Consider the following 26,711-nt stretch of genomic DNA (forward strand, 5'->3'; position numbering starts at 1 on the left):
AAAAAAAAAAAAAAAAAAATGAAGTAACTTGTTCATCAGCCTCACAGAACTGGATTCATATTTTTGGTAGGCACTTGAAAGCATTATCTCAATAAATCTTTAAAACAAATATTTGATGTGGCTTTTATTATTCTCACTAGAAATTAGTACACTTCATAGACATCTGATATCCCTTACAAATAATTAAAATTACAAATATGAAATCCAAGGGTACTAATATTTTAGAGGTTTCTATTACTAACAGAGAGTAGTATTTCAAAAAATCAACATATTTGCAACTACAAACCTTTTTCAAATATCTTGGTGTCTAGAAAGAGTTCCTGTTCAGAAGTTTGAGACTCTAAAGAAAAAGAAAAGCACATAATTTATATGTATATACAACAAATTATAACTCAAATGAAATGACTGCACTATATACATCAATCATACTACAGAGTTCTAAGTAAACAGACTTCATATGCAGAAGGAATAATTCATTAACAAAATTAAATGCAGCTAAACAGATTACCACTGTTAATGGGAATTCTGGTTAGTGCCATGTGCTTTGGAGTCAGATGTATCTGGATTCAAGTTCTCGTTCCACTACTTCTGGACTGCATAACCAAGGCAAGTCTAACATCCTATTTTCCAGATCAGAAATCTGAGGTACACAGTACCTCCGTCCCACCCCATAAGGCTGGCATGAAGACTGAATACGGCAGTGCACACAATGCACTAAGTACAATGCCTAGAGTATGCCAAGCACACACAACATTAACTACTGCTATTATCATTATTACACACTACTAGTCTGAGATCTATCTATCAGTTATTTTAAGCCAAATGATTTTCTATCCTAAGGTTCTATTATACACAGAATGCTGATGATTATACAATAGGTATTCTTATGTGAGGAACATGGCTTTGATTATAAAGATAAAATTGGAAAATAATCATGAAACCTTGATTTCTAAGTTTTTTTTGAAATCATAACTAAAAACTATTGAATACCAATACTTAGTTTTCCTTCATAAAAACAATAAGAGCTTTCAGAAGTACTAAAAAGTTTAATCAACCCCACAGACTTGGTTTGCACAGACAATAAAGGTTTTAGAAACACCGTGTCTTATACTTAAAATTACTTGAGTCACCTAAAAATGTATAAAATGTGTTTTTTCTTTCTTTACTTTTTTTTTTGGAGACGGAATTTCGCTCGTTACCCAGGCTGGAGTGCAATGGCGCGATCTCGGCTCACCGCAACCTCCGCCTCCTGGGTTCAGGCAATTCTCCTGCCTCAGCCTCCTGAGTAGCTGGGACTACAGGCACGCGCCACCATGCCCAGCTAATTTTTTGTAGTTTTAGTAGAGATGGGGTTTCACCATGTTGACCAGGATGGTCTCGATCTCTTGACCTCGTGATCCACCCGCCTCGGCCTCCCAAAGTGCTGGGATTACAGGCTTGAGCCACCGCGCCCGGCCTACTTTTAAAGATTATACCAACCTCCCTGAGATAGAGTCTTCTCCTTCTCTTCATCTTCTGCAATCATTTCTGCCATCTCAAGGAGATCAGCTTCAAATGGATGTGTAGGAAGCTTTTCCTTCATGTCTTCAGTACTCTCTGTGACTTTATCTTCACTATCCATTGAAGATGGAATAAGCATGGGGACAGGCATCTGAAAGACCAAGGATAGACTGAAGACTTTCTTAGGCAACAGGTTTCTGGTCAAAAGAATGATTTGTGAGATGATTTAGGTACAAAAATAGCAAACAAATTTAAGATGTATTCATTGCTGATGTTTAAACTAGTCTTGCTAGTTTGTTTTTATAAGACTAGAGCCATTTAAATAAAAATTCAATAAGCGCTCTGGACATTCAACAAAATATGTCTCTGAATCCATTCAATAAGTGCTCTGGACATTCAACAAAGTATGTCTCTGAATGCTCTAAAGGAATAATTCTATAATACACTTTCATTTTGTTTTTGTTTTTGCTTATATTTCTCACAATTTTCTCATAATTGTTTCCTTTAAGGACTCAGAACCTGGGAAAAATAAATCTGTAATTAAAAAACACATTTTCTTTAATCAAAAATGAGAATCATGTAAATCACAGTATTCTCTTCACCCTTGCTAGAATCCAGGATTTCAACATACACCATTTCCGATCTTTTTCTATTTAAGTGGTCTTACTGTGTATGTAACCTTTTTTTAAAAAAAACTACATCATAACCTTCTCTGAAAAGGAAAGATACAAATAAAAGTAGTCATTTATATAATCCATGTTAAGTAATAATGACAATATGATAACAGCCAATGAAAAGCAGGTATATTTTACCATCAAATGAAAACTTTCTGCACAGAACTATACAATTTTAATTGAGGAAAATGCATGCCAAGTTAGCTTTAATCTCTCAATGATTACTCACTGGAACTGGAATTCCAAATGGGACTGGAGCATATTGAGTGTAAAGATGGAGAGGTATGGGAACAAACACTGGTACGGGAACTGGCACCACAATGATTTGGGGCTGACTTGGCGTGTCTTCTAACAACAACAAAAATCACAAACAGCAAAGAGAGTTAGAAACATTTTAATACGATTTCAAAATAAAAAGGCTTATGGAGGTTTATAGTTCAAAACAAGAGTAACCTATGACACTGTAGGAGTTCTTATCAAGGAAAAATAACTAAATTAGAAAAAAAAAAAAGGCTTGAGTTAGCACTGACAAAAAGTGGGTAACATAATAAGTATCAGTGATACAAGGAGAAAAATGAATGTAGGATATAATATAGATTGATATAAATTAGATGGATATAATTTAGATGAAACAAAGATCCTAGAAGACAGGCATGGAAAACTACTTGCTAAAGAGAAGACTGAATATGGAGGGGGCCATTTCTCCCATGCTATAATGTACATTTTAAAATGATTTGTAGTAGATAGTGGGGAGCCACTGAAGATTTTTTTCAACACAAAGTAGTGATGAAAATAACATCAAAAAAGATTAATTTGGCAACAATTTCATCACTGAATAAAAATATATCAACTGTTAAAGTAGGAGGCAATTATAATATGCAGAGCTAAGATGATGGAAGACTACTCTAGGTTATGATATCTACAAAAAAGAATAAATATATACAGCAGATGTTTTAAGTATTAAAAGGATGAAATAGAACTTGAAAAAAAAAAACCTTAGAGAAAGTAATATGATGGAGGATTCATTCCATTATTTAACAAATACAGACAGTCCCCAAATTAACAATGGTTCAATACAGGATTATTCAACTTTATGATGGTGCAAAAACAAGTACATACCATACTTCCGTATAGCACTGAATAAATTACATGATATTCATAACTTTATTGTAAAATAAGCTATGGGTTAGATTATCTGCCCAACTGTAGGCTAATGTAAGTGTTCTGGGCATGTTTAAAATAGCCTAGGCTCAGCTATGATGTTTGAGAGTTTGGGTATATTAAATGCATTTTTGACTGTTGATTTTTTTAACATATGATGGGTACAACATTATAAGTTGAGGAGCATATGGAGTCCTTTCTATGTGTCAGAATATATGCTAGATAAATGTAAAAACATTAATCTAGGAGAAAGCTAATGCTAGGGACAGAAAGAGAAAAGCTAACAATTTGACTAGATGTATTACAAGTGGGAAAATAATACGGGATAAATTTTTTGTCTTTTGTTTTACATATGAGGGTTCTACTATGTTGCCCAGGCTGGTCTTGAACTCCTGGGTTCAGGTGATCCTTCTGCCTTGGCTGCCCAAAGTGCTGGGAGTACAGGCATGAAGCATCACACTTGGCCAATAAACTTTACATAATATAGTGGACATTAAAAAAATTGTTACTTGATTTAGAAATGTCTGATAACCAAACTACACAACACTAAATAAATTGCTATTGGAAAAAAAAAAAAAAAAAAAAAAGAACTAAATCATTTATAGCCTTGCTATTTGGTGTGATTCATGGACCAGAAGCACTGACTTATCTGGGAGCCTCTAAGAAGCGCAAAAACTCAGGCCCCACTGACTAAGAATCTAGTTATTCTGGATTCTTGAATAAAATTCCTGGATAATTCATGTGTATATTAATCTTTGAGAAGCACTGGCTGGAAGGATAGCCTTGCAGATCCAGAAATCAACAATTTCTTTCTAGTTTAAAAATTCTGAGACTTTAAAAAAAATTTTTAGTAGAGACGTTTTCACTATGTTGCCGGTGCTGGTCTTCAACTCTTGGGCTCAAGTGATCCTCCCACCACCTTAGCCTCCCAAACTACTGGGATTATAGGTGTGAGCCACCCACCAGCCAAAATTCTATGACTTTTAGATGGCAGCATGAGGAACTACAAAGATCTATTCCTTAATGAAACAAGCAAAGGGGGTGAAGACTATTTAAAAACAGCCATTTAAATTCTTGGGAAATTGTCCTAAAGGCATACACCAAATGAAGAAACATTTATTCAAGAAAATCTGTTAAAATTTGGTAAGAACAGTGAGAGTCTGTGACATTTCAGCTATCACAGGCTTTATCCTCCCAGCTCAACTCAGCTCAGCTTGACAGAAACTCCACTCTGGGTAACTGTGGCCAGTAAAAATAGACTTCTTTCCCCTCAACTGCAAATCAAGTGTTACCATATCTCATCAAGAAGGGTAGACCACAAGCATTTCTTATTCACTCCAACTGAAAGCTGAAGAGGCTAAATTCCTGATGAGTATGGCCAAGAGGTCAGGGGCTTCCCTTAACTCAGTTTCCATCCACTGGATGGAGGCTCTACCCTAGGAACAGCAGGTCAGGATCACTGGGATCCTGATCATCCTCAACCCAGCTCACTTGTAGGATGGAAGTTCCATGTCAGGAGGGGCAAGCCAAGAAGGCCAGAGACAACCACCCTGCCCAGCATCCACAGAGGCCTCAGAGATTCTGCCTAGAAGGAGGGGCAGTTCTTTTAAAAAAAAAAAAAAAAAAAAAAGAAAGCTCTTAAGCTCTCCTCAAAGGAACTGACTTCATTTGAAACAGTGTGAAGTAGCTAAAAACAGACTGTGGAGCTGTTCAAACCTAAGGTTACCCTGGAAAACAACAGTGCCTCCTACAAGCCTGTCCTATAATTCCAAACCTTATGCTTACTCTATAATATTACATTGCCATTAATAAGAGAATTAAATGACTTGTTCACAGTTTGGTATCACTGATTAACTTCCTCCTCTTTGACCCAACGTGTTAAGCCAGAGATGGGGAAAATACCTAACTCACAGGGATGCTGTGAGAACTAAATTGGGCAATGCATACAAGGAACCAACACGTCACCTAGGAAACAGCAGGTACTCAATGTAAATAGATTCTACATTTCTTTCCCTCAAAAAATTAAAAAAAGAAAGACCAAGGAACATACCTGTCTGGCATTCTTTGTTTTGCGTATGTGGTTTGCAAGAGGTGGCTTTAGTCTGCGTGATGGGTTTGCATAATAAAGCTTTGTTCTTCAAAAGCCTTGGAGGTTGGGAAGGTGGCAGTTTCAGGGCATCTGTTTGTGTACTTGCCTAGTAAAAAAAATAAATTAGAAACCAAAAAGATTTTTAAAAATCTTATCATAATTATAAGAAATATTGAAATTGTAAAATAAATACCATAATGGAATTACATGGAAGACATAGCAAAGTAAATATTCAACCAAATGTGTGAGAAATACAATATTCCTAAAATATTAATAGTAATCAAGGAATGTTTTAATGACTATATTACTTTGAATGTCTCTAATCACAATTTCTATCTACCAAGAAAAATGTCATTTCTATCGTAACACACTGTTGATCAATAACAATGTTGGCTAAGCTTAAAATGAGAATTCTTACTTCCTGATTAAGACATAGAGGACTTAGTTTCAAGGTAACTTGGAACAATACAATCACTTATGATCATTTAAGTAACTTGAATAAAGACAATGTGAAAGTTATCCCAGAAACCTGAAGAAACACTTTAAAAGTGCCACTGTTTCAATCATAAGTTTTTCTCATTATTTATTTTCTTCTTTTAAGAGACAAAGCAGAAAATATTAATGAGTTTAAAAAATAAAGAATTTTTTTTTTTTTTTTTGAGAGAGAGTCTCACACTCTGTTGCCAGGCTGGAGTGCAGTGGCGCAATCTCGGCTCACTGCAACCTCTGCCTTCTGGGTTCAAACAATTCCCTGCCTCAGTCTCCTGAGTAGTTGGGACTACAGGCGTGCGCCAGCATGCCAAGCTAATTTTTGTATTTTTAGTAGAGACGGGGTTTCACCACGTTGGCCAAAATGGTCTCAATCTCCTGGCCTCATGATCTGCCCACCTCAGTCTCCCAAAGTGCTGGGATTACAGGCATGAGACACTGTGACTGGCCAAGAAAGGAATTTTTTTGCAGTAAAATCTGTACTGGGTTGGGGGGAGGATAATCTACATTTTATAAATAATTTATTTATACTCTCAGTACATCACAAAATAACCAAAAGTCTTTCATGACTAAATCCTGTACAATTTACTTCAATTCTGTGTAATTTTAAAAAAACTTTCGGCAACTACATAGTCAGCATTCAAAGATATTAACATACATAAAAGACCTATTTAAGTAGCCAGAAAATCCTATTACTGAACAAAGATTAAATAAGCTAATGAAATCTATTTCACATAATAAAGGAAAATTAGCTCATATTTATAATGTATGAAAATGAAAAATAAATACAATGATAATACCAACGAAAGTAATAAAACTTACATCCCCAATGATTTTCGCTGTTACTGTTGGAACTGCACCTTGATAGAAATTAAAACATAAATTTAGGATCTTTACAATTATTTTAACATTAGCATTAAAAGATGATTATCAGCACATAAACACAAACCCTCATACTAAGAACATGTGATAATATAATTAATAAGACTAGTAATTCTAAAGCAAGAGATATGAAACGTGTACAGTGAGCCACCATTTCTAATATGAATGTGTCAAATATATGAAAATAATCCCTGATGAAAGGAAGATAGAGAACCACTATATCCAACTTAAATAGGCTAGATAAACTCTTTCCAATCAAGACATACCTTGTAAGACACTGTTAGAATTCACTGTGGGCTGAGCAGCAGGAGCACTTGCCAATGATACTACATTGGCTATAACTGGAGTTGAATCTTTTCTCAGAGATGGGGGTCCAACTGAAGCAGCTTGAACCATGGAAATACTTGCTGATTAAAATAAACAAAAATAAGAAAACCTTGTGTGATTTATATGTACTTACACAAAAACCATTTCAAGGAAGTTAAACAATGTTTTCAGGTTTGCGTAATTTCTGTTGGAGTAAAAAGTCACTTTAGGATTAACTGGGTTTTGGTTTTCCACTTTTTAATTAGTAAAACTTGAAAGTTTTCTATTTACTTATCTTTACATAAAATTGCAACAAATAGTCTAACTTAAAAACCAACAATGTATGCCCTAAGTGCATGCAACAGAAAAAAAAACAAAAACAAAAAACCAACAATGCAAATCCCCAAATAGTATCAATGAGGATCACAGGGTAGATTTAATGGATATTTGAGCCTAATGTTTTTCTTAAATCTTGCCTTTATATAGAAAGAATGCTTTTTTAAGTTTTGGAGTAGGCTCTTGAAGATTTTGCTTTTATTTGTAAGGAGATTATACTTAAATTCCTGTAGCTTTCAGGATGATACTAGTGTTGTTGGTTTTTAAATGATAAAGTTACACAATGTGTAGTCCTGATGAGATAAGTTCTGATAAACAAGCAACAAAGAGTGAGAACAATAAATAATTACTCTGAGAGATGATCTTCTACAGGTACCTTCAGGAGCATGGCCTCATTCTGCAAGTATGCCCCTCCAGCAGGCAGGACCTTATAAAACTTCCCTCAAGCCCCTGCCTCTCTGCAGACTTCTCCCCCTTCTCTGCTGTGCTGCTCACTGCAACCTTGCAACATATTTTCACACTTTCTCTAATAAATCTGCCTTTACCTACAACTGTTTTGGTAAATTCCTTTACAGCCCGTGACATTGGCCCCGGCTAGTCACACCCATGACATATAGTTTTATTTTAATTTAATTTTTTAGAGGCAGAGTCTCACTCTATCATCCAGGTGGGACTGCAGTGCTGTGGCCACAGCTCACTGCACCCTTAAACTCCTGGCCTTAAGGTGTCCTCCCACCTCAGCATTCCAAAGGCGGTGGGATTATAGGTATGAACCATCATACCTGGCCTGCATATGGTATATTTAAAAAGCCATGTGACTTCGACTTTATGTCTTTTGTTATAAGTAGCCTTAAAAAAATTTTTAAGTAAGCCAGTTATACTCAATTACAAACTATTAGCTGTTATCATTTCCCATAAACTTAAGTTCTTACAAAGTTCATGTGATTCAATATTCTCAAAGAAATCTATTTAATAAAAACCTCATTTTTACTCAGCTTTAATCTAAGGTGTTCAACAACAAAAAAAATCTAAATGTTAATGACATTGAATACAAGAAAACTGATGTTTCATGAAACTGCTGTTTACACAGTTCCAGATCCTAGTATTGATCAAAGACTCCATTCAGTACTTAAGTTTAATTTTACCTGCACTATTTTGTGAAGGTGGGTCACAAACACTTTGCTGATTACAGAACATCAAGATACAAAGCAGGTTACAGAAATGTTTCATTTCCCCTCGCCATTTCAAGGACTCACTGAGTTTACCCTGTCGCTTACAAGCATCACATTTGGCCATCTAAAAAAAAGAAGGCAGTCAAGGAGTAAGAAACAAATTATCTGTGGTCTGACAAAATAAAAATAGGACACGCACAATAAGTGAGGAAATTAACTTAGAATTTAGATCAAAAAATTAAAGTTTGACTACCAATGATTTTATACTAAATAATTGTTTTTAAAAAAACATGTAACATACAGACCTTACTCTACAGCAATTAAAAACGAAAGTGTGGTAAAAATAAGGTATATCTTCCTCCAAGACTGCAGAAGACAAATTCATTTCATTTAAATAATAAACGAATAAAATTATAAGTTTAAATATTTTAATGTCTTAAGAATGATATGCCTCCTACAGGAAATTAAAAGAAATAAAACTTGAATGACATTAGTGATATGCCTCCTACAGGAAATTAAAAGAAATAAAACTTGAATGACATTAGTCTTTCTAAATCTTATATTAATTGCTAAAGGGCATAAAACATTTAACACTTAAAAGTTTTAAATAATTAAGTTGTCCTTTATATGACATGAAATTTAAAAGGGGAATAATTTATGCCTTTGCTTGAAAAACCCTGGAATGTGATTTACCTGATAGAACAAAACTGTATATTTAGACATGCATTCTTCACAACAGAACTCTTCCACTTTTCCTCCTAAATTATTCTGTACCAATTTAGGAGATGTCTGTAAACAATAACTGCACATTTTACAGTGATTTCCCCAGCGTTTTGCCAAGTCATGTTTATAAAGCAATTTGCAACCTAAACATCAGGAAAGATAAAATCAACATTAGGTAGAAATATTAGTTTTCTGCATCTTTAAATGGCCTAGGACAGGCTGGGTGCAGTAGCTCACACCTGTAATCCCAACATTTTGGGAGGCTGGCGGGAGGACCGCTTCTCAAACAAAAACAAAAACAAAAACAAACAAAGAAAAACGGCCTAGGACAAAGTTGTCACACTTGGGTCCTGACAGGTTCACAGATCAAGAGATCAGTTTAGAGTATTTACACTAGATTTTTTTTTTTTAATGATTTAAGACAGGATAGGACAGAAGATAAAATATTAAACTGCATCAGTTTTGTTTCATGAAACTTTTGGGGTTGGGCACAGTGGCTCACCCTGTAATCCTAGCACTCCGGGAGGCCAACATGGGTGAATCACCTGAGGTCAGGAGTTCAAGGCCAGTTTGGCCAACATGGTGAAGCCCCGTGTCTACTAAAAATACAAAAATTAGCCAGGTGTGGTGGCAAGAGCCTATAATCCCAGCTACTCAGGAGTCTGAGGCAGGAGAATCCCTTGAACCCGGGAGGCAGAGGCTGCAGTGAGCCAAGATCACGCCATGGCACTCCAGCCTGTGTAACAGAGCAAGATTCTATCTCAAAAAACAGAAACAAAAAAACTTTTGTTTTATTTAGGTGTGTGAAAATATACTGGGTCACAGTATAAATGTATTTCTTCCTTTGTATTATCAAAAAGTTTGAAGGACCCTGCTCTAGAAGGCTAACTTAACACCACTTTAGAGTAAAAAAAAAAATTATAAACTTATAGAATAGTTATCTAAATAAGGAAAACAATCTTTCACATATTAATTTGCATAACTGAGCCACTTATATTCAGAAACATAATGGCTGTTTAAAACAAAAAATATATAAACTTAGGATGTTACCACAATTTAAGGCACTATATTTAGCAGTAAGTTCAAGAACTAGAAGACCCTTGAGGTCCCCATCAACTTAATAATGGGGAATCTAATGATGGTAAATGTTTTTCACATCAAATCTTTCACTTCATTTTAACAACTATGTAAGATAAAAAATAACTAGATCAAAAAGAATGAACTAAGTGTAAATGAATCAAAAAGGCATTTATATTATACATAAAGAATAAAACAGATTAACTTAGATAGTGAAGGATTAAATCATCAACTGCTTTTAAAACAATCAACATGCTCAGTATGTAAGATAATCCTTACCTTCACTACAGAATGACTTGTCAGCACCTGAGAACCGAACAGTCTCCTTTACAATTTTCTCAATTTTACAATATTCACACATTGCCATTACATTATTTATTTTCTTATATTCATCAGAACAATTCTTGCCACAGAACTGAAACATTTTGCCCTGCAAAGAAATAATCATTAAGCATGAATTAAACATCTGGTTTGTCTTATGGAACTCCTTATCTCCCTTACTTTCAAAATAAATGGTGTAATTTTGAGAGATGCAAAGTTAAAAATAATTTTACAAATACACTCATGTACACTCAAAATCTTACCATGAACATGCTATACTTTACCTTATAGTCAAGAAGTTCTGGTTTTGTGGCAAAAAGACGGTTACAGTGTTGACATTTGAGTTTCACAACACTTCGTGCAAACCCAACATGCTGGGACTGGGCAGCGAGACGCTGGAGACCAGCTGCAGCAGAGCTACTGATGGAGGTGGGGGAAACAGCAGAGGTGTTACCCGCTCCTGCTGACACTGTTGAACCAGTGGGGATGCTTACAATTACTTGGCCCTGAGACAAGGGCACTACAGAAGAATTCATTCCAGTTGGTTTGTTGAATAAATTCTGGAAAAACAAAACAACAAAAAAGATCAATTTAATCATTTGTTAAAACAAAGAAGTATCGTGTGCCTACATATGCCAAGCACAGTTCTAGGTATGTAAGGTACATCTGTTAACAGGCAATGTTCCTGCCTCTGAGCAGTTTATAACAGAATGGGGGAGTCTCATTTATGATGAAAAAATAAAATAATTTACCTAATAATCTTCCTCAAAAATAATATCCTCTCAATAAATAATCTGGATGATAAAAGTACCACTTAATGCTATAGAAGGCAGTTAAATGAAATTCTAAATACAGAATGAACTACAAATCCAAGTTTCATAGGAATGACATAGAAACGTACACAATCCAGGCCCTAGCAAACACCTAATAAACGTGCATTACTATAGTAAGTGATAGGTTTGAATTTGTGTCCCTGCCCAAATCTCATGTCCAATTGTAATCCGCGATGTTGGGGGAGGGGCCTGGCAGGAAGTCACTGATTCATAGGGGTGAATTTCTCCCCTGCTGTTTTCGTGATATTGAGTTCTCACAAAATCTGGTTGTTTAAAAGTATAGCACCTCCCCTTCCTCTCTGTTCCTCTTGATCGCGTCATGTAAGACATGCCTGCTTCCCCTTCACCTTCCGCCATACTTGAAAGTTTCCTGAGGCCTCTCCAACCATGCTCCCTGTACAGCCTGTAGAACTGTGAGCCAATTAAACCTCTTTTTTTATGAATTATCCAATCTAGCGTATTTCTTATAGCAGTGCAAGAACAGACTCATATAGTAGGTGACTCACTGACTGAAGAAGAGGAAGGTTCCTGAAGCCATACCTGGAAAGCTACCACACAGCTGTAGCTGCAGAAGTTGCGTATACTTCCATCTGACATGGCTAGGTGATACTGAGGAATTGCTGAGGTTTTACAACTGTTACACTGAACTTGTACACCTTAACAAATCAAAATAAAAACCAATGAGTAATATGTATAAATGTACACAAATGTATGAGAAATTAAATAAATATTATACAACATATGAAAATTCAAGGGCCAGGTTAAGTTGTAGGAACTGAAACTAATTCATGTCACATGTAGACAAAAAATAACCTAATACTGGGCCAGGCATGGTGGCTCATGCCTGTAATCCCAGCACCTTGGGGGGCCAAGGCAGGTGGATCACATGAGGTCACGAGTTCAAGACCAGCCTGATGAACATGGTGAAACCCCATCTCTACTAAAAATACAAAATTAGCCAGGCACGGTGGCACATGCCTATAATCCTGGCTACTAGGGAGGCAGAACTGCTTGAACCCAGGAGGCGGAGGTTGCAGTGGGCTGAGATTGTGCCATTGCACTCCAGCCTGGGCAATGAGAGCGAGACTCTGTCTCCACCCCCCAAAAAAAACACACAACTAACCAAATAATGAAAATTTTTCTTTTTAAATTACTCAAAGTCTACTGGGTGTGGATAAAGAAAATAAAGAAGCCATATGAAATTCTTTTGGTTAAATAGGCATGCAAGTAAATAAATAAGCAAGCAATAAAGATAACAGATGATATTTTATGATAAATATCTGAAATACGTGAAATTTGCCTTAAAAATCAACCAAAAAATACCATAAAAACAAAGCAATAATCATAATTTTTTGAACTATTACATTTCGTAGTTTATGAAACCAGTATTACCTGCAGAAGTAACCATTTTAACTCTGTAAGCAGATAAACAATTAACAGAACAGAAAAGCTCTGTCTTCCCCAAGCTATTGGTATTTTCAATCATTTCTGCTGAGGATCTCAATGACTTGCAAAGCGCACATGGTGTAATTTTGGCTGATTTCTATTAAGAGAATAAAACAACATTCATTTTTACCAAATTTCTAGTAAAAGTATAATTGTTTGAAATGTTTATACTCAACACTTTTGAATTATTTGAAATCAGTGATTTTCAATTTTTTTTTTTTTTTTGAGACAGAGTTTGGCTCTTGTCGCCCAGGTTGGAGTGCAGTGGCGCAATCTCAGCTCACTGCAACCTCTGCCTCCAGGGTTCAAGTGATTCTCCTGCCTCAGCTTCTCAAGTAGCTGGGATTACAGGTGCCTGCCACCACGCCTGGCTAATTTTTGTATTTTTAGTAGAGACGGGGTTTCTCCTAAACCCCGTTGGTCAGGCTGATCTTGAACTCCTGACCTCAGGTGATCCTCCTACCTCAGCCTCCCAAAGCGGTGGGATTACAGGGTGAGCCACTGTGCCCGGCCCATTTTCAAACTTTTATGATTGTAATCCTCAGTAAGAAGTTTTACAGAAAAGAAAGAAAGAAAGAAAGAAAGAAAGAAAGAAAGAAAGAAAGAAAGAAAGAAAGAAAGAAAGAAAGAAAGAAAGAAAGAAAGAGAGAGAGAGAGAGAGAGAGAAGGAAGGGAGGGAGGGAGGGAGGGAGAAGGAAGGAAGGAAGGAGGAAGAAGGAAGGAAGGAAGGAAGGAAAGGAGAAAGGAAGGAAGGAAGAAAGGAAGGAAGAAAAAAGGCCAAGTGTGGTGGCTCACACCTGTAATCCCAGCACTTTGGGAGGCTGAGGTGGGTGGACACCTGAGGTAAGGAGTTCGAGACCACCCTGACCAACAAGGTGAAATCCCATCTCTAAAAAAAAAAAAAAGAGAAGTTTTACAGTACACATGTACTTCTGAGAGTTTGCCTTTTTGTATTATGTATGTATATAATAAAACTGAAAACAGTTTTATGGAGGAATAAATGTCATGATAACATGTAATGCACTTTGATATTTTCCAATCTATTCTGTTTCATTAAAAAAGTAATGCAGCTGGGCACGGTGGCTCACTCTGTAATCCCAGCACTTGGGAGGCTGAGGTGGGTGGATGGCTGAGGTGGAGGTGGGTGGATCACCTGAGGTCAGGAGTTCAAGACCAGCCAGGCCAACATGGTGAAACTCCATCTCCACACAAATACAAAAAAATTTAGCCAGGCGTAGCGGTAGGCGCCTGTAATCCCAGCTACTCGGGAGGTTGAGGTGGGAGAACTGCTTGAACTCAGGAGGCAGAGGTTGCAGTGAGCTGAAATCACACCATTGCATTCCAGCCTGGGCGACAGAGAGAGACTCTGTCTAAAAAATAATAGTAATAATAATCCTGGTTATAACCTAGTAATTAATTTCAGGGTCTATTAATAGGTCATAACCATAGTTTTAAAAACATTAAACAATAACACAACAGCAAGTTCATGTTTTTATACTATATCATCCTAAAAATTGAAAGAATCCCCCTTAAAGGTGCTTATAAATATGAATTTAAGGAAATTAGTAAACTTATTAGAAAACTTACTGGCAAATATTCTACCACCAATTAAAAAAATAATAATCTGTAAGCATAAAGTCAGAGCAAACCTGGTATATCACGGGTATCTAAATACAAACAGAGTCTGTTATCTTAAGTCTTCACCCAATTAGGGATTCAGCAGCAAATAATGCTAAGTGTTATTAACATGTCACAAATTCAGGATAATTTATAAAGTATGTCCAGTACCACTTAGATTTTAAGAGCAATCTTCCTTCTTAAAGAATCAATTTGTGAAACTTGATATTAAAATAGGTACATAGTAAAGTTAACATATGCCTGAATTCTCTAATGTCTTCTAAATCTCTAGCCCCATTTCCCTTTCCTCCCTGATCAGGAATATAAAAGCAAACCTCATTTGTAAGACCCAGGTCAAGAGTTACCTCTGTGAAACTTTCCCTATCAAGTAGAGCTGACTATGTGACCTCTGTGGCCCAATGTACCCATAATACTTCCATCATAGCATCTCTGTTTACTCATTTATAGGTCTATCTTTCCTGGGAGACAGGCAGCCCCTCAAAACAGAAATTATAACTTTTATAATGTTTGTTGAATGAATTATACATACGGAAGAAAGGAAAGTAGCAGAAATGACCATTTACAATGCCCGAGTTACATACCAGGTACTTTTTCATTCTTACTTTCTATAATCCTAAAAACATCCCAGGAACATAGGTGGTATTATAGTAATTTACAGATAGGACTCAGGGACCTTAACTACTTTCCCCAAGGTAAAACTGTATTTGAACGTAAGGTCTGGAATTAAATCTAGATCTGCCTTACTTTCAAATTCCAGTGCTTTCTGTACCACAGCACATAAAACACATGAGAAATTTAATAGGTTTTGGCTAAAATAAAAGAATACATTTTTAAATTAAAATGTTTCATCCTATTTCTCCCTCTCTGGTGGACTATGACTCATCTTTCAATGGACTGAATTCAAGTAACTTTTAGTACCTGATACAATATCAGGAAAAGAACAGTCTTTTGGACAAAAATAAAACAATGAAGATGTGGGGATTTTTTTTTCCTTTGAGAACAGAAACAAGGAATAAATAGTAAAACAACACACAGTAGTGTGTTTTTACATTAACAAGAAATAAATTGAAAAATTGTATGTTCAAATTTCAAAATTACTACACAGTTTTAAGAACAATTAACAAGAAAGTTCCTAATCAACACTATTAAATTCACCAATTTTGGTGACTGCATGAAAATTCACTTTCTAAGACAAAGAATGATTAGCAAATGCACTTACATAGAGAGCCATTATAAAATTAAAAATATTAAAAGTACTTACCCCATAAATACATACACCTACGATGGACCCACAAAAATTAAAAATTAAAATTATATACATATATATATAAAGTATTTACTATTCCTTTAGGTTTATCAACTTTAAAACTAATACTTGATCAAAATTTACCAACAAAATACAATCTAATACAAAACTACATAGAGGGCATTTGTTATACAGAGTTCATCCAGTTCATCCCAAGCACACCTCATCAATTCATAAATACATAATCCCACACCTATTTTGTCCTATTTCATAAACATAAGAAAAATCCTTTGCTGTAACAATTAGTGATAGAATTTTGATTTTCCGGTTTGCAATTTTAATTCTGTGAATCAGATTTCAAGAATACATATGCAACTTGAACCTTTCCTTGTCAAATAAGTATATATGCAAATCTCACATGCTGGAAAGATTAGAAGGCTACACAACAAATTGTTAGGATTGGTTAATTGGTTATGAGAGATACACTATACTTCTTTGTGTGTTTTTTTTTTTACACTTTCAAAATATTGTTCAAGAATAAAAATCACTTTTGAAATAAAAAAGCCATAGTGGCTGGACACAGTGGCTCACATCTGTAATCCCAGCACTGGGACTGGAAAGCAGAGGCAGGTGGATCACTTGAGGTCAGGAGTTCGAGACAAGCCTGGCCAATATGGTGAAACCCCATCTCTACTAAAAATACAAAAAAAATTAGCCGGGCATGGTGGCGGGCACCTGTAATCCCAGCTACTCAGGAGGCTGAGGCAAGAGAATCACTTGAACCCAGCAGGCAGAGGTTGCAAGTGAGCCGAGATCACACCACTGCACTCCTGTGAAACTTCACCTCAAACTTAAGATAAGTATGGTTTAGTTCTTTTTTTTTTTTAAGACGGGGTTTCACCATATTGGTCAGGCTGGTCTTGAATTCCCAACCTCAGGTGNAAAAAAAAAAAAAAAAGCCATACCCTAAAAACATGTATTTCAAATGCATAAACATGCATAAACAAATGAACAAAACTCTACCTGTAGAACTCCGTAAGAATATTTAACGCACATTTATTCAACAAATACTATTTGTATAAAGAATACCAGTTAAGTAAATAGTAATGAGAGAGAGAGAGAGAGAGACAGGCAGAGAGAGAGAGATGATTAGCAAAATGCACTTACATAGAGAGCCATTATAAAATTAAAAATATTAATTAAAAAAAATTTTTTTGAGACAGAGTTTTGCTCTTGTTGCCCAGGCTGGAGTGCAATGGCATGATCTCGGCTCACTGCAATCTCCACCTCCCAGGTTCAAGTGATTCTCCTGCCTCAGCCTTCTGAGTAGCTGAGATTACAGGCATGCACCACAATGCCCAGCTAACTTTTGCATTTTTAGTAGAGATGGGGTTTCACCGTGTTAGCCAAGCTGGTCTCAAACACCCGCCTAAGCTTCCCAAAGTGCTAGGATTACAGGCATAAGGCACCGCGCCTGCCCAGTAAGTTCAATATTTTAAAACATTTTCATAAATAATTTCCACTAAAAATACAGATACCTGAAATGAACAAAGACATCAAGATTAAATATGGTCACGTACCTGCTTGTATGCTGTGATACATGTTGAACTACAAAACTTCTTAGACTGTCCCTCTATCTGAAGCATGTGGCATTGTCCTGAGCCACTATAACAGTAACCCCCACAGTTCTCACAGCAGTTCATGGTAAGGTTGTTAGCAGAACGAAACTTAGAGAAGCAGGCATCACTGCAAAGTTTATGGACCACATTCTGGTAATTAACTTCATGTCGAATCTAGAAATTAAAAAACAGCAACATACAAACAAGGAGCAGAGACCCATCAAAAGCTGTTCTTTAAGCACAAAGATATTAGAGTTCTCCCCCAATAAAGGAAAGTGGTAACTTACAACAGCATTCTTCTGACACATGCTGCATTTGGTTGATATACTATTTGTATTTATGGTAACAATAGGTTTTTTTTTCAGTTCGTATGTTGACAAACATGACTGACTGCAAAAATCTTTACTAGTGGTGGTATTTTCAAACTGGGCACTGATCACATCCTTTGGATTTAAAATGTCTCTAAAAATAAGAAAAAAAATAACATAAGCCAAAGTATAATTCATTTGTTTTTCCTTTCTGTGAGCTAAAATAACCAAATAAAATAGATGCAATTATAGTGTAGGGAGATAGCATTGGAATTTAAGTTTAAAAACTTGAATTTTCTGGGAGACACTTAAAAACTGCTTTGATCCTTAAATTCTTTTCTATGAAATGGAATTAATACAGCACCTACTTCATAGAACTGTTGTGAGAATTAGTATGTTTCAAAGACTAAAGGAAAACATCTAATGATTAGCATTCATTACCACTACAGGAGAGATTATGAGATTTTTTACTTTCTAGAATTATCTATATTTTAAAAATATTTTTTAAAAAATACTGTATTACATTTCACATTGTTAAGAATTTGATTTGTTTTGTTTTGTTTTGTTTTGTTTTAAGATGAAGTTTCACTCTTGTTGCCCAGGCTGGTGTGCAATGGCACAATCTGGGCTCACCGCAACCTCTGCCTCCTGGGTTCAAGCAATTCTCCTGCTTCAGCCTCCCAAGTAGCTTGGATTACAGGCATGAGCCACCATGCCTGGCTAATTGGCTCACGCCTGTAACCTCAGCAACACGTTGGGAGACTGAAGCGGGCAGATCACAAGTCGGGAGTTCAAGACCAGCCTGACCAACAAGGAGAAACCCCATCTCTACTAAAAATTAGTATCTTTTAAAAGTAAACATATATTTTACACTACACAGTGCATATTCTAGCACAGTTATATAAAATATAACATTACCATATCTAAATAATCTAATTTCTAAGCATTAGTAGCAAAGGCAATGAAGATTAAAACCCTAATATGTCCTTACCACTCCAACCCTAATCCCACCAAACCACTCTTTCTATAGTAATTTATCAGATTGTTTAAGTGGAAACCATATTGAAAACCAATTTTTCAAACGTGAAATATTCTAATCAATGTCTCTCTCCCATGAGTATATATCCACATAAGTTAATAAGCTTGTATACTCATGCTTCTATCTTAAAGAGATTACACTAATAGGATACTTTTAAAGACTATAGGCAGACTTTGTTTCATTGTGCTTCACAGATACTGCACTTTTTAGTAAATAGAAGGTTTGTAGCAACCCTGCCTCACACAAGTCTATCAATGCTATTTTTCAACAGCATTTGCCCACTTCATGTCTCTGCATTATATTTTGGTAATTCTCTCAGTATTTCAAATGTTTTTGTCATTATAATATCTGTTGTGGTGATCTGTGATCAGTGGTCACTGATGTTACTATTGTAATTGTGTGGGGAATAACCATGAAACCATGCCAACATTAAGACAGTAAACTTAATTGAAAAATGTGTATGTTCTGACTGCTCCATTGACCAGCCACTTCTGCATCTCTCTCACTCCTTGGGCCTCCCTATTTCCTGAGGCATGACAATATTGAAAGCAGGCCAATTAATAACCTCACAATGGCCTCTAAGTGTTTAACAAAAGGAAGAGTTGCACATCTCTCACTGTAAATCCAAAGCTAGAATAATTATGCTTAGTGAGGAAGGCATGTGGAAAGCTAGGCCTCTTGTGCCAAACACTTAGCCACATGGTAAACGCAAAGTTCTTGAAAGACTAAAAAGGCTACTGCAGTGAACACATGAATGATAAGAAAGTACAACAGTCAGCCGGGCGCGGTGGCTCACGCCTGTAATCCCAACACTTTGGGAGGCCAAGGCAGGTGGATCATGAGGTCAGGAGTTTGAGACCAGCCTGGCCAATACGGTGAGACCCCCATCTGTACTAAAAAATGCAAAAATTACCCAGGCATGGTGGTGCATGCCTGTAGTCCCAGCTACTCAGAGGCTGAGACAGGAGAATTGCTTGAACTTGGGAGGCAGAGGTTGCAGTGAGCCGAGATCACACCGCTATACTCCAGTTTGGGTGACAGAGCAAGACTCAATCTCAAAAAANAAAAAAAAAAAAAAAAAAAAAAAAAAAAAAAAAAAAAAAAAAAAAAAAAAAAGTGCAACAGTCTTACTGCTGATGTGAAGAAAAGTCATAGTGGTCTAGAGAGACAATCAAATCAGCCACAACATTCCCTTAAGCCAAAGCCTAATCCAGAGCAAGGCCCTAACTCTCTGAAATTCTAGGAAGACTGAGGCAATGAAGTTACAGAAGTTAATTTAGATTTAGCAGAGGTTAGCTCATACGGTTTAACGAAAAAAGCCATCTCTAGAACATCAAAGTACAAGGCGAAGCAGCAAGTGCTGATGGAGAAGCTGTAGTTAAGTTATCAAGAATATCTCCTAAGATAACTGATGATGGTGGCTACACTAAATAAGATTTTCAGTGTAGAAGAAATGGTCTTCTATTGAAAGATGATGGCATCTAGGACTTTAATAGCCAGTGAGAAGTCAATCCTTGGCTTTAAGGTTTCAAAGCTTCAAAGGACAGGCTGACTCTCCAACAAGACTCGCTAATGTAGCTGGTGACTTCAGGTTGAAGCCAAGTCATTTACCTTTCAAAAATCCTAAGACACTTAAGAAAAAAGATTCCTTTCAAAATATTACTGCCATTGACAACACATCTAGTCACTGAAGAGTTCTGATGGAAATGTACAAGAGGTTAATGTTATTTTCATACCTCCTTACACAGTATCTATTCTGCAGCCCGTGGATCAAGGGGTAACTTCACCTTTTGCATCTTATTATTTAAGAAGTACATTTCCTAAGGCTATAGCTGGCATAGTGATGCCTATGAAGGATGTGGCCACAGGAAATTAAAAAGCTTCTGGAAGGCCAGGTATGGTGGCTCATGCCTGTAATCCTAGCACTTTGGGAGGCCGAGGAGGGCAGATCACCTGAGGTCGGGAGTTCAAGACCAGCCTGACCAGTATGGAGAAACCCCATCTCTACTAAAAATACAAAATTAGCCAGGTGTGGTGGTGCATGCCTGTAATCCCAGATGCTTGGGAGGCTGAGGGAGAACTGCTTGAACCAGGGAGGTGGAGGTTGCAATGAGCCAAGATTGTGTCATTGCAGTCCAGCCTGGGCAGCAAGAGTGAAACTCCATCTCAAAAAAATAAAATAAATAAAAACCTTCTGGAAAAGATTCACCATTCCAGATGTCATTAAGAACATTCATGATTAATGAGAAGAAATCCAAATATCAACTTTAATAGGAGCTTGGAAGTAAGTAACTTCAATCCTTACAGATAACTCTGAGGAGTATGAGACTTCAGTGGATGAAATTACCTAAAAATGTGGGAGAAATAGTACGAGAACTAGAAGTGGAGCCTGAAGATGCAAATGAATTGCTGCAATCTCATAAAACTTGAACAGATGAGGAGTTGCTTCCAATTGGATGAGCAAGGAAAGTAATTTCTTATCATGGAATTTATTCCTGGTGCAGATGCTGTAAATTTTGGTGAAATGACACGAAAGGATTTAAAGTATTACATAAACTTAGTTGATAAAGCAATGGTAGAGTTTGAGTACTGACTCCAATTTGGAACGTTCTTCCCTGGGTAAAATGCTATCAAACATTATTGCATACTACAGAGAAATCTTTTGCGAAAGGAAGTCAACTGATGTGACAAACTTCATTGTTATCTTAAGAAATTGCCACAGCCACCAAAACCTTCAGCAACCACCACCCTGAATTCATCAGCAGCCATCAACATCGAAACAAGACTTTGACTAGTAATAAGATTATGACTTGCTGAAGGCTCACGATTGTTAGCAATAAAGTATTTTTAATTAAAAAATGTACATTGTTTTTTAAAGATGTAATGCTATTGCATACTTAACAGACTACAGTATAAACACAACTTTGATAGGCCCTGGGAAGCCAAAAAATTAATATCACTCATTTTGAGATTAATAGCTTTATTGAGCATTTGCTTCATTGAGGTGGTCTGGAACCAAACCCTGAATATCTCTACAGTATAACTATACAAATCTCTCTGCTTCAGTAAAATAGTAGATATAATGGGAAATCATTATTAGGAGCACCTAATACTGTACTATGCCGTAATACACTCCATACCTTGCCATCCTCCCTACTTAGCAACTCTGCTTTGCTTTTTGCATTTACAGTTATTTTTAAAATTAGGTTTTATATTTCATAGAGGGTTATTTAGTGAGAAGTTATATTGAGCTAGACATTAACTAAACCCTCAGTCAAAACATGGTCCACAAACTTGACTGGGCCAGGCACAGTGGCTTACGCCTATAATCTCAGCACGTTGGGAGGCGGAGGCGGGTAGATCACTCGGTCAGGAGTTCGAGATCAGCCTGGACAAGGTAGTGAAACTCCATCTCTACTATGAATACAAAAATTAGCCAGGCGTGGTGGCACACGACTGTAGTCCCAGCTACTTAGGAGGCTGAGGCAAAAGAATTGCTTGAATCTGGGAGGCAAAAGTTGCAGTGAATCAAGATTGCACCATTGCACTCCAGCATGGGCAACAGAGCAAGACTCCATCTCAAAAAAAAAAAAAAAAAAACTGTGGTCCATGTATGTACTTAAGGAGCTCAGAGTTATTGTGACAAATAGACAATTTATAAAATACTGTAACAGAAGCTCCTTAAAATTAATAGTATAACTTTTGAAAAAGACATGAATAATGTACCATAAAAATATAAATTAAGAAACAATTATTTCAGACTATAATTAACGTGAAAGGCTCCCCAAGGGGTGATATTTTAGCTGGACCTTAAATAGGAGTTTTCTAGGAGGTTAAGGAGGTAAGAATTGGGAGCAGCATAGATCAAGGAAATGGAAGTATAAAATTAGGTATTTTTCACTGCTCTCACTATGCTCAGAGTCCAATTAGATTCCATCTTATTATGGTACTGGATTATATATTATGACAGAATGAGAAGAAACAAACTCATTCCAGTTAGTGAAAATTCAGAAATGGTACAGACAATCTGGATGTTACTTCTTTGAATATCATTATACCAAGAATCTGATCTTACTAACCGTATTAACAAAATTATCCTCCAAATTACCTCTTTTCTGCAGATATAATTTTTTTTTTAAAGATTGGGTCCTGCTCTGTCACCCAGGCTGAAGAGGAGTGTGATCACAGCTCACCGCAGCCTCAAACTCCTGGACTCAAGCAATCCTCTTGTCTCATCCTCCCAAGCAACTGGGATTACAGCCATGTGGCACCATAGCTGGTTAATTTTTTAACTTTTTGTAGAGGTGAGGTCTCACTGTGTAGCCCAGGCTGGTCTCAAACTCCTGAGGTCATGCAGTCCTCCCACCTCGACTTCCCAAAAGCCACTGCTCCCAGCCGAGACAGATTTTTAAAAACAAATTTAATAATCCATATCATTAAGGAAACCTAAAAATTAAATGGCAACTAAAATATTTTCAGAGTTTAAGTTAAATTCAAGCAGCTAAGAAATACAATTAACAAAAATTAAGAAAAATAAGTTATTCTGAATAGCTAATGAGTTTCTTCTAACTTAAGTGCCGCTGCTCTATTTTTACTGGTCTACAACAACAGCAGTAGTTATCAGACAGGAAATCTTTTCCATCTCTACCTATTCAAATCAAACTGAAACCCTTCTTATGGGGAATGATTATAAATGAAAACTGTTTGACCATAGACTATGTAGAGAGACAATGCATGTGCCAAAATTAATCAGCTACGTGACATGAACAAATCTTTTAGCTTCTTTGAATTTAGCTTCCTTATATTTTTGGTACATCCAACTCATCAATTTTACAATCAGATAAAAGAGCAATTGAATTACGTAAGATCAAGACATAGATAAACTGACATGTAGGTAGAAATGACCTGTCTCTATATAACGCTTAGGCAAACACCAGAGATCGGAGGCCATAGAAACATGATAAATCTAGATGAAAAGAGTAACATGTATGAACAAGAATAATAATTCTTTTAAAATCAGAAAGAGGGCATACATTTTAAAACTTACGTGAGTTTTCCATAGCCATTTTGAAAATAACTGGTTTTATCTGATGAAAACAACATTTTACAACCAAACTGTTGTAATCACCATGTAAATAAGAGGGGATAAAGAGAAAGGAAAGGTAGTGTTGAACAGGAGATGAAACAGCAGTTTGGGAAGGAAAATGGAATGTAAGGAAAAACGAGATTGATCAATGGTTGAAGACTGAAGCAACAAGAAAGTATTATGTCTAATGAAAAGTAGGAGAAAAGTAAGAAAGAAAGAAAATGAAGAAAAGGCTGAAGATATAAGCAAGTAAGGAGTACCTAAGTAACAGAAAGGGGTAAATGAAAAGGAGTAAGGAATAAAAAAGGGTAAAAGATTAAGTGAATAAAGAGGTTGAACTGTTAAGAGTCAAGGAATAACTGGTTGAAAAAATGGAAAATCTGGGTAATGGATAAACCAAACATGAGAAGATAACGTAATCTAACAGAGCAACCGAATTACGTAAGATCAAGACATAGATAAAATGACATGTAGGTAGAAATGACCTGTCTCTATATAACGCTTAGGCAAACACCAGAGACCGGAGGCCAAAGAAACATGATAAATCTAGATGAAAAGAGTAACATGTATGAACAAGAATAACAATTCTTTTAAAATCAGAAAGAGGGCATACATTTTAAAACTTACGTGAGTTTTCCATAGCCATTTTGAAAATAACTGATAAATCTTTGAAAAAAGTATCTACGACTGACTTTTTTGGGGGGCTGGCAGGGACCAAGTCTCACTAATGTTCCCCAGGCTGAATTTCAAACTCCTGGGCTCAAGCAATCCTCCCACCTCAGCCTCTTGAGTAACCGGGTGCATGCCACCATGCCCAGTCTATGGCTATGATTATGAAAAGGTAAATATCACTGAAATTTTAAAGACTGTTGATCCCTAGAGTAATAATTAAATAAAGAAACATGAAGTTATTGTGTGAAATTATTTCATGGCAAAATAAGAAACAGAAAAAAAAAAACTATAAAAATTAAAATCTTCAAACTCACTTAAATCTTAGAATCCCATGATGAATATACTGGCATACAGAATACCTAAGTACTCATTTTTAAAAGTATACTTTATAATTTAAGCAGTATAAAGTCTATTTTTACTAAATAATTTTACTACATAAGTTGTAACTATAAAGTAGTAAGTATAGCTTTTTTAAAAAAAAAGTTAGGATCATTAATTCACTCATTCAACAAGTATTTATTAAGCACTTACTGTGCTGAGTATATTGCAGCAAACACACAAAGTTCCTACCCGTGAGTGTGTGTGTGTGTGTGTGTGTGTGTGTGTGTGTAGATATATATATATATTTATTTATACTGACATCAATTATATGTATTTACTACAAGTACAACATAATTATTTTCCTTTTCTTTTTTTTTTAAGATAGAGTCGTCTCACTTGTCGCCCAGGCTGGACTACAGTGGTACAATCTTGGCTCACTGCAACCTCTGTCTCCCAGGTTCAAGTGATTCTTGTGCCTCAGCCACCTAAGTAACTGGGTTTATAGGCATCTGCCACCATGACCAACTAATTTTTGTGATTTTAGCAGAGATAGGGTTTCACCATGTTGGCTAGGCTGGTCTTGAACCTCTAGCCTCAAGCGATCCACCTGCCTTAGCCTCCCAAAGTACTGGGATTACAGGTGTGAGCCACCAAGCCCTGCCCAATATGATATTTTGAAAAATAGGCTGAGTATCCCTAATCCAGAAATCCAAAATGCTCCCAGTATCTGAAACTTTTTGAGTGCCAACATGATGTTCAAAGGACATCCTCATAGGAGCATTTCAAATTTCAGATTAGAAATGCTCAATCGGTTAGTCCATATAATGCAAATATCCCAAAATCTTTTGTAAAAATTCAAAATCTGAAACACCTCTGGTCCCAAGCATTTCAGTTAAGAGATACTCAACTTCTGTGCAATGCCTTAATCTAGCTAATTAATATATGTATTCCCTTGATTACTATTTTTGTGGTGAGAATATTTTATATCCATTCTCACCATTTTTCAAGAATACAATGTATCATTAACTACAGTCACCATATTGTACAATAGATCTTCAATTCTAACTAAAAAATTTCAAATCTATTTTTTTTTTTAGTGGGAGCGGACAGAGTATCACTCTGTCGCCCAGGCTGGAGTGCGGTGGCACAATCTTGGCTCACTGCAACCTCCACCTCACGGGTTCAAGTGATTCTCCTGCCTCTCAGCCTCCTGAGTAGCTGGGATTAACAGGCACGCATCACCATGCCTGGCTAATTTTTGTATTTTTAGTAGAGACGGGCTTTCAACATGTTGGTCAGGCTGGTCTCAAACTCCTGACCTCATGATCCACCTGCCTCAGCCTCCCAAAGTGCTGGGATTACAGGCATGAGCCACTGTACCTGGCCAAATTTTGTAGTCTTTAACCAATATTTCTCCTGTACTTTCCCTAACTACTTTCTTGTGGTTTATATTCTAATGAAATAAAAATTAAAAAAAAAAAAAAAGCCAAGGCCAGGCACGGTAGCTCATGCCTGTAATCCCAGCACTTTGGCGAAGCCAAGGCGGGCAGATCACGAGCTCAGGAGATAGAGACCAGCCCGGCCAACATGGTGAAACCCTGCTTCTACTAAAAATACAAAAATTAGCCAGGCATGGTGGTGCACGCCTATATTCCCAGCTACTCAGAAGGCTGAGGCAGGAGAACCGCTTGAACCCAGGAGGTGGAGGTTGCAGTGAGCCAAGATCATGCCATGCACTCCAGCCTGGTGACACAGTGATACTCTGTCACAAAA

General features: G+C 36.5%; 1 protein-coding gene across 1 annotated transcript in view; it reads right to left on the bottom strand.

The window, feature by feature from the left end:
* ZMYM4 (zinc finger MYM-type containing 4) overlaps positions 1–26,711 on the bottom strand; it is a 152,003-nt gene that overhangs the window by 20,973 nt on the left and 104,319 nt on the right. The window contains exons 8-21 of the mRNA XM_037728715.1: positions 17,800–17,974; positions 17,474–17,686; positions 12,956–13,106; positions 12,104–12,219; positions 11,015–11,290; positions 10,689–10,839; positions 9,303–9,475; positions 8,583–8,733; positions 7,062–7,202; positions 6,736–6,773; positions 5,386–5,530; positions 2,404–2,522; positions 1,480–1,651; positions 287–340 (exon numbers count right to left, since the gene is read on the bottom strand). Coding sequence (XP_037584643.1) covers positions 287–340; positions 1,480–1,651; positions 2,404–2,522; positions 5,386–5,530; positions 6,736–6,773; positions 7,062–7,202; positions 8,583–8,733; positions 9,303–9,475; positions 10,689–10,839; positions 11,015–11,290; positions 12,104–12,219; positions 12,956–13,106; positions 17,474–17,686; positions 17,800–17,974 — 2,075 coding nt within the window. The remainder of the gene's footprint in view (positions 1–286; positions 341–1,479; positions 1,652–2,403; positions 2,523–5,385; positions 5,531–6,735; positions 6,774–7,061; positions 7,203–8,582; positions 8,734–9,302; positions 9,476–10,688; positions 10,840–11,014; positions 11,291–12,103; positions 12,220–12,955; positions 13,107–17,473; positions 17,687–17,799; positions 17,975–26,711) is intronic.

This window comes from Cebus imitator, unplaced genomic scaffold (assembly GCF_001604975.1).
Source record: "Cebus imitator isolate Cc_AM_T3 unplaced genomic scaffold, Cebus_imitator-1.0 Scaffold277, whole genome shotgun sequence".
Lineage (NCBI taxonomy): Eukaryota > Metazoa > Chordata > Mammalia > Primates > Cebidae > Cebus > Cebus imitator.